Below are 9,436 nucleotides of genomic sequence, written 5' to 3'. Positions count from 1 at the left end.
TCAACTTGTCAGAAAGCTGAAATCAGTTGTTGATTAAATTATGTTATTTAAATAAATAAAGATCAAGAAATGTGCATACACTCATGTAAGTACTTTGGCTCAGTTTTTGAATTTTAAAAATATTATACCAATTTAAAATATTTGATAAATTGTTTAAAAACTTGCGTTACTTTATTATTAGAAACCTTCCAACCTTCAAGAAGATAACCTAAACTCGATAAAAAAGAATTGAATAATCTTTTTACTGTGTGTACCAAAAGTAAGAAACTTTTTCAATATAAAAGTTAGTTATGTTTTAAATTTAAATCTTTTTAATAACATAATAAATATTTATTGATTTAGCTGTAAAGTTAGGGACAAAAAAACTTAGACAATCCTTGGTTAACTTTAAATGAAGTCTTTAATAAACCCACAAGTGAAGTATGGGTAAATTGAAATATCGTCGTTAATCACCAAACCTACGATATTTACTGCTGATTAACTACGAAAATCAATACTTTATTTTTTTTTCATTCTTTTTTTTGTTTTGTGTTTTCTCAGTGTCATGTTGATTTTTTGTTATGCTTGTTTAGGTGCAGTATTTTAATTTTTTAGCTGGGCTCTAAGGTAGACAGAAACTTGTAAACTGTTAGTTTTAAGCACCTTGCAAGTATCTTTTAGGATAGGCACTTTTACTCAGTTTTCAGGGTAGGCACTTGGTTTTTAACTTTGACATAAGCTCTTTTACTTATAAGTTTTGGGGTAGAACTTGTGCCTATACCTAGATTTGGCACCTTTACCTATAACTTTGAAGTAGCCACTTATAACTATAAGGTAAGCACTTGTCAATAACTTCGATGCAGACTCTTTTACTTATTAATTTAAAGTAGGCCATTTTACTTGAAAATTTTGCAGGCATTTGTGCTTATACCTGTAACTTTGAGGTGAGCACTTTTACCAATAACTCAGAAGTAGGCACTTTTACCTTAAGCTTTAAAAGAGGCACTTCTTTTTATAACTTTGAGATAGGCGCTTGTAAATATAACTTAAAGGAAGCCACTTTAGCCTAAAACTTTAAAACAGGCATTTTATCTATAACTTAGAGGCAGGCACTTTAACCTTAAAGTTAGTACTTGTACCTATGACTCTGAAGTAGGCACTTTTATCTATAACTTTAAAGTAGGCACTTTTTCTTCAACTTAGATGTAGGCACCTAAACCTCAAAGTAAGCACTTGTATCTATAACTTTAAGGTATGCTCTTTTACCTTTGCTAGAAGATAGGGACTTTTACCTTTAACACAAAAGAATGCACGTGTAAGTTTAACTTGAAATAGACAGTTTTACCTATAATTTAGAGGTAGGCACTTTTACCTATAACACAGAAGTAAGAACTTTTTCCAATAACTCAGAAGAAGGCACTTTTACCAAAAACTCCAAGGTAGACACATTCACCGATAACTTGGAGGTTGGGCACTTTCACCAATACCTCTAAGGTAGGCACTTTTACCAATACCTCAGAAGGTAAGCATTTTTAACTATTCTTTAGAGGTAGGCACTTTTACCAATATTTCAGAGGATGGGTACTTTTATCAATACCTCACAAGGTAAGCACTTTTACCCATAAATCAGAGGATGGGCACTTTTATCAATACCTCTAAGGTAGGCAGTTTTACTTATTTTTTAGTGGTAAGCACTTTTACCAATAACTCAAAATGTAAGCAATTAACGTCGCCCATGATTGAAAACGTGGCAATAAAAATGTGGCATACAGGGGTTATGACGCTCCAAAACTAATAATCGTAAAAAGTTATTTCGTCCAATAATGCTCCAGTTGACCCCTTCAACCCTTTTATGCCAACTTCTAGTTTGTATTATTCGATTGCAAATTAGATTTACTTTAGGATTGGGGCAATAAAAATGTGGCACACAGGGGTTATAACGTCATTTCCGCCCAAAAACTGATAATTAAAATACGTAATATTGTCAAATAATGCTCCCGTTGACCCCTTTATCCCCTTGGTGCCAACTTTTAGTTAGCATCATTTGATTGCAAATTAAATTTACTTTAGGAATGGGGGAATAAAAATGTGGCACACAGGAGTTATGACGTATATTTTAAAGCTTCAAATGTTGTTGACAAATACGAAACTATACAATTTATTTAAATTTTAAATAAAAAAATTTTTATATTAATTTTTAAAAATAAACATCTAAAAAGATGTATTAATTGAAAAAGAAAGTTACAAAGGTAAAAAAAGTACAAAAGGGTAGAGATAGTTTTAAAGTAAAACAAATTGCAAATATTTTGTTAGCTATTTACATAAGACAGTTTACAGAAAAAGTAAAATTTTGTAAAAAATTGAGGTTTAGAATTAGGTTCGCTTGCAACAAAACAATTTTCTAAGCATCGCCTTTGTTTTTGTTCTTAATACCATACATCCAGCGTTGTACAATATCGGATTCATGCATTCACTTAAACGTAAACACAAGTAGGTAGTTGTTCCGAACCAGTAATCAATATATGGATTCGCTTTTGCTGATTCTGGAGTGTTTGGAGACCAAATAAGGTAAACAGTCAGCGGAAGATAACCGACCATAAATGATATTACAATTAGAGACAGCTGTAGAAAGGTAGTTTTGGATGAGCTAAGCCTAGAGCTTCGTGATATCCTACCAGAACTGATATTACGGGTAGCTGCAATGTGTGCCAACTCAGCCGGAGTTCTACGGTAAACATGTGGTGTATGGTCCATTGTATTATGTTCTAGGTCAAGTGAGAATTGAAATAGTTGTGAAAATCGTTGGGGAGGAGTGCAGGGTGAGCTTGTACTAATTGTGCTAATCTCGTTTGAGATTTTGGGCCGGCGTCGAACGCCAGGACTAGGACTGTATGAGTTTTGATCCCTCCACCTAAACAAGTAAAAATAAAAAAAAAATTAATGTTGGGAAATTAAATCAACCTTGAAACAAGTTTTTTTTTATTTAAAATGTTAGTGGAAACAAGTCAGACTTTCGGATAAATTTGAATATATATCATTTTCTGTTATATAAAATTAAATACCATACCTTTCTTTTATTAGAACAGTGTGTGCAATCAAGATTGAGATGACAATAATGATGATAAACGGAATAAAGAACAAAATTGTGTTGACAATATTGATATAGATTTTATACTGGTCGATACAACAGTTTTCTCTATCAGCTATGGAGCAAGACGGCCAATATATACCTTGTGCATTCATTTCTATAATATGAACAAATAGCCTTACATTGAAAAAAATTAATAAACTTTTTCCTTTTATTAAAAACACAACTTTAAAAGCTTACTTCGTGTGAAGTCGACTCCCATTAAATACCCAAGCGGGGCAGCGCTCCCAGCGGCAATTATCCAAAGACACAGCAGATATAAAACCACAATTTTTCTCGACAGTTTGGCCACGTAAAACGGGCGCGTGACGGCGACAAAGCGCAGCACAGCGAACGACACAATATGCAATGACGTCACGTAGTTGGTGGCGTAATCTATTACCCAATAAAAACGACCTGAATGATAAAGAAAGGAGTTGTTATGTCGAAGAATTAAAATAACACGGGAAACCTGAAATCAATAAGATTTAATTATACAAGAAATAATCGATTTTTTATTGGGAAATTTGTTACCGTTGCCAGTAACAAAATTAACAACATACATTTTGTTTGTCGTGTTATTAGATAATAAACGATGAGATTATTTTTGTTTAAAACACTTAAATTTTTAAAGGGGTATTTAAATAACATTAATGGCATTTTTTTTGTCTATATAATATAGTGACATGTTTATATTCCAGAAAAAGTACCAATATTATTTTCAGTTAAATAAATATTTACCAAGCCAACAAAATAACATGTTATAGTTATTCAAACTTATATAAATAAATATTCAAATATTTAGGATAAATTTAAATCTTGTTTTTCTTATTTTATTTTAAAATGTTCTTAAGAAAAATTAAATTCTGAACATACATAAAAACTCGCCCCATTCCCAATGCAAAAACCCCCAAGTCCTTCTATACAGCCACAGGGGAGAGCCAAAGAGTGCAGAAATGAGGTCGGAGACACACAGACTGAGGATAAACAGGTTTGCTTTGGTTTGAAGCGACTTATTGGTTACTATGACGACGATAGTGAGCGAAGATCCGATGACACCGATAAGTAGAAATATTCCAATGATAAAAGAAAGAATAAAATTCGAGTCAAAATTCGGAAAAATATTCGAACCTAAAAAATAAAAAAAATTTTAAGTTAATTTGACATATACAAATGTAGCACATTTTGAGGCTATTAATAAACTATCTTCAAATAAGAACGGTTAAATTCCCACTACTCTCCTAGAGTTTTTTTTTTAACAAAAAGTAGATAATTAATTGTAAAATGTTAATGAAAAAATATATATCAATTTTTTTTGTTAAATATTACAATTGCAGTTAATTTGACAAAATAATTAAAAAAAGTTTGGGTTCATTACGATTTAATGACAATATTTAAATTGCTTTAAAAAACAACCATTTTTTTAAATTCAGTGACCCTATTTGCCTATTAACCAAAAAAATGAGTAAAATACAAAAATAACAGATTTGAATTTAAAAAGCCTGTATTTAAACATGATATATTAGATATCTTTATAATGACGAAGTGTTCCTTAAATTTAACATATGGCCGATATTTAATCTAATTATATAGCACTTCAGCATGTTTTAGTTTAAGCTATTTTTTCGTTTAAATTTGTGTTTCGAAAAGTAAACACAAAATATATTACATCTTTTTCTGTCATTTAGGTAAATAAATAATGACACAACACAATTGTGTCTACAAAATATTTATTATCAAATTGTTATTTTCAGTTTTTAAAATCAATTATATTTACATACTAAATCTCGTAAATCTTGGAATGACGTCATATATATTGTGACGTCAGCACGCTATAAGCACATTTGACTGTATTTTTTACTGTTCAAATTAAACGAACTAAACAATAATATGACCACATGTTAACAGTGTATATAAAAAAATCACGTGACTTCTTTGTTAAAAAATGCTGACATAATTTTAAGTTTTTTTCTTTTGATCAAAAAGTTTTGATTAAATATTATTAAAAAAAAAATTTTAAATAATAAAAATTTCTGACAAAGCAAAGCGATAAAACTTTAAATCACGAGCAGTGCATAGTGATTAAAATCGTCATTAAAATAAATAGTTCAGTGTTTACTTTAAGCGACCACGTGGGTAAGTTTTTCTTGATATTCTGTCGCAAAGTTTTATGGTAAAATCTTTGTAGACTTGAAAAAAATAAAAAAACTTAATGACTTACTTATATTGGGTCAAATTTTTACCAATTTAACATTCTGCGAAATATTAAAAAATTAAAATTTAATTTTTATTTATTAGTTAATGGATTCTATAACCTATTTATTTTTAATATTCATTAAAACAAATTAATAATTAAATTTCTTAACCTTGATCCGATGATGTCGTGGTGATTTTCCAAACATTTATTTCTATTTCATTAACTTGATTAAATTCTGATAAGTTTCTAAACATGTTGTATATTCAACTAATATCTGTTTCTGTGATCTTGGTATGAAATCCACTCTTAATGATGAAATTTTTTGCTGAAATAGGCAAAAACAAAAGCGGTTAGGGAGAAAAGCATTAGTGTTTAATCTATTTTGTTTTTTATCCCTAATATTGACAGCTTTCCACCGTTATTTTATATGTTTACCTTGGTAATATATCGACCACAAAGCTACATTTTCTTGTTTAAATACCGCTGCGTTTTTGTTGCTCCGTCAATCTTTGTATATTCTTTTTGATAGATGGTTAGTTTGTTGCTAAGGCCTTTGAAATATTGAATTTTTTTTCTGGTTCCAGATTTTTTTTATTGACAGCTCAGGAACTTTTTTCACAACCTCTCTTTTGTCTAAGCCTTTTACTAAAGTACATCTCTCTTATTTTTTTTTGTATAACTCCATTTATTAAATGTTCAACAATATTTATATATTTTTAAGACAATTGAATTACTATGTACTGGCAGCGTGGTGTAGTCGTCAGAACATTTGGCTTTACTACATAAGACCCTAGGTTTGATCCTCACTGCTCTGATGCTGTAGCGCCCTTGAGTAAGGCGTTTTAAATGGTATAAACTCCTGCTAAGCCGATATTTAATCAACAGCTTTATTATCGGGCAATTATAGTCTACAATATACAAAACTGCCAAAAACTCAACACTGGGTTGGAATAACTGATGTTACTCCATGTTTAGTCTGTTAAGTCAAACTTCCTAGATCGAGAAAATTTAAATAAAAAAACGTAATTTTAAAAATACAATTAGAGCTAAGGACTTTCTATTACAACGATTTAAAAACAATGTAAGCATAATAATCATAAATAAAACCACAAAACTGTAAAAAACTTTTACATTGATCTTGTAACTTCAAATAAAAAATATCATCTTGAAATAAAAGGCAAAAAAAAATCATTTTTAATTATTTATTTTCATGCTATTTCTTCTATTGCATGTAAATATTATCCTCAAAAGTCCAACAATTGCTTTTCTTATTGGAGTTGACCCCAGACTGTACATAATTGGGTTAATACACTCACTCAACCTTAAACAAATGTAAGACAAGACCCCAAACCAATAGTCTTCCCCATACCCCTTTGCCTCGTCTGGGGTGGTTGATGCCCATATAAGATAGATAGTGAAAGGGATATACCCTGTCATGAAAGAGATGACGACTAAGGTAAGCTGAGTAAAAGTATTTCGTTCTAGCTTGCTCATTGTTTTTGTCGGTTGCAAAGTCGGCTTTTTTGTTGCTGTGACGTCACTTTTCGTTTTATCGACTTTCGTTTTGTTCGCGATTACGTCTTTTTTCATTAGAGCGTCTTCCATCTTGTTAACGATAACGACATTTTTTGTTGCAGCGGTTTCAGAATCTTCTATTATGACGTCATCAGTGAAGTCTTGTTTGGTAAAAGTTAAGATTTGGGATTTCGAATTTATTTTCTTGTTCTTACTTCGATTGGCAGAACTGAGCCGTCTGCGCCATCTACAAAATGTTAAAAAATGCAACTCATATGACGTTATAATCATGATAAAAATTGACGTTTTAAACTATATTTATGCAACCCTAATATGGATACTTTATTCTTTATTTAAACACATTGCTTAATTAAAAAATAAAAGAATAAAGGCCACGACCAAGTCGCAACCCGAAACAAGTGACGTCATTTTTTTACTACACATCAAAATAAATAACTTACTTGCTGCTTCCTATTAGCTGGTGAATTATCATTAAAGATGAAACAAAAATGGCAAAATCAGGAAAATAAAACATAAGAGGATTGATAACTGTAAAGTAGTCGGTATATTGCTGCACACAACAATTTTCATCAATTATTTTGATTAAACGTGATGGCCAGTAGTTACTTCCAAACGGGGCATTAGCTGTGATCGTAAAATAAATATTATAAGAATTCGTAAAATCGGTCGGTAAAAAATAAGTCCGGTAGCGTGGTATAACGATTATGAAAACCGAAGGTTTTAGGTTTAAGTCGCACGGAAGGTACAATATTTGCCTTAAAGTCTGTCATTTAGAGATATGTCAAATAAATCAACCCCCCCCTTATTTCAAAATATCAAAAAATGACTTTATTCCATTAAGCTGATACATTAATATAATATTTATTACTGTAAAATAGGGAAAAATTTAATAAAAATATTAGACATACAACTTTAATGAATATTAAAAATTGGGTTTTTTTATTCACGGAAAATACGCCAGTCTATATTTCCATCAGATGCGATAAGCCCTGTTATTTATACTTTTAAAGTAAAAATACCACCATTAATTTAATTAGGAATCTTGGTTAAAAAAACATAAAACCTTTTATTAGAAATCTTTTGGGAATTGATCGTTAATCCTAATATCGATTTCAAAGTAAGGTCACTATAGGTGTTAATAGCTTTTTAACGTCCTCTTATGACGTCATTATTAAATCATTATAATGTCATTAGATTGTTTGAATAATAAGGTATAGAATAATATTACATTATTAATATTAATAATTTATACATACTTTATTAATTTTTTTAAGTCAGCTTTGATTATATATGCACGTGCGCAAGAGAACATGAAATTGCAATTTCATAAACATCTAATAAATGTCTTTTAAACATATATTTAAAATAACAACCTTCTTTAAGTAACACATAGAAATAAAAAAAAGAAATCAAAAGTTACCTCTGTCAAGCTCGACCCCCATAATGTTAAAAAGTGGAGCAGCAATAATAAACGACACGACCCAGAGAGCTCCAAGGTAATAGAGAACAAATTTGCCCGTAATTTTTGAGAATTGAAACGGCCGCTTGACGGCGATAAAGCGCAGTAAAGCAAACGACATGATGTGCAATGACGTCACATAGTTGGTGGCAAAGTCGCTAGCCCAGTAGAACTTACCTAAATAAAATTAAAATTTTATTTTAATCTAACTGTAATGAATAAAATTTATTATAGTTGAACTTACAAGCTCCCTCTCCCCACTCCCACCTAGGGAAACCCCAAGTTCTCCTATACAGCCACAAGGGAGAGCAAATAACAGCGGAAATAAAATCAGAAACACACAGACTTAATATAAAGTAGTTGGCTTTGGTGTGCAACGATGAATTAAAAGCAATTACAATCATTGTAAGAATGCTGCCGATCGCACCAACAAGAAGCAAAATAGCTATCACAAAAGTTACAGCTAGGTTGCTTGTAAACGTCGGACTGTGATATGTATCTACAAAACAACATAGTTTGTGAATATAAAAAATTGAAATGATGTAAAATAAAAAGCAATTAATTAAATTTACACCTAAAAATGAAAATATATTTAACTAATTTTTTACTTACTGTTTTGAATCGTAACTGTTAAATTGTCCATATTGTACTTAAGATGAGATATAAACAACTTAAAGCTAAGCTGTTCTTACATTTTTAAGTAGTTTTTCGTTTCCTTGTACTAGCTAATAAGACTTTATATTGTGTTGGATTTTTTGAATAGAACTTTCATTATATTTTTAAGTTGTTTTTTGTTTCCTTGTACTAGCTAATAAAACTTGTACTTTTGACTTAAAAATCCGTCATTTTTTATTTTTGTTTTCTGTTTACGTGGCCTTTTTTTCAATTAGTTAACAAAGACTTTTTGTGCAAATTTGTTTCTTCCATTGTTCTGTATATAACTCAAAGTTGCTTGACCTATTAACTTAGTTTCTTAACCAGTGAATGAAATACATAAAAAACATTTTTTTACATTTTAATTAAGCAGTTTATAACGCTTTGAGTAAGGCGTTCTAAACTGTACGAACTCCTGCTAAGTCGATACTTAACCAACAGCTTAATTATTGGGCAATTATAATCTACAATATACAAAACTGCC

At 30.4% G+C, this 9,436-nt stretch overlaps 2 protein-coding genes across 2 annotated transcripts; both read right to left on the bottom strand.

The window, feature by feature from the left end:
- Nucleotides 1-2,352: 2,352 nt before the first annotated feature.
- On the bottom strand, nt 2,353-5,576 carry LOC145745920 (putative G-protein coupled receptor No18). The gene is made up of 5 exons (XM_082564101.1): nt 5,473-5,576; nt 3,983-4,237; nt 3,308-3,523; nt 3,047-3,224; nt 2,353-2,890 (listed from the first exon to the last, which is right to left on the bottom strand). The coding sequence occupies exons 1-5, from the start codon at nt 5,555-5,557 to the stop codon at nt 2,353-2,355; spliced, it is 1,272 nt and encodes a 423-aa protein (XP_082420227.1). The 5' UTR covers nt 5,558-5,576.
- Nucleotides 5,577-6,497: 921 nt separating this feature from the next.
- LOC145745919 (uncharacterized) lies at nt 6,498-8,765 on the bottom strand. The gene is made up of 4 exons (XM_082564100.1): nt 8,543-8,765; nt 8,260-8,475; nt 7,280-7,463; nt 6,498-7,065 (listed from the first exon to the last, which is right to left on the bottom strand). The coding sequence occupies exons 1-4, from the start codon at nt 8,700-8,702 to the stop codon at nt 6,498-6,500; spliced, it is 1,128 nt and encodes a 375-aa protein (XP_082420226.1). The 5' UTR covers nt 8,703-8,765.
- Nucleotides 8,766-9,436: the final 671 nt, after the last annotated feature.

Source organism: Corella eumyota, chromosome 3 (assembly GCF_963082875.1).
Source record: "Corella eumyota chromosome 3, kaCorEumy4.1, whole genome shotgun sequence".
Taxonomy (NCBI): Eukaryota; Metazoa; Chordata; class Ascidiacea; order Phlebobranchia; family Corellidae; genus Corella; species Corella eumyota.
The sequence above is the reverse complement of the archived record's forward strand: the minus strand, read 5'-3'. Positions and strand labels throughout refer to the sequence as shown.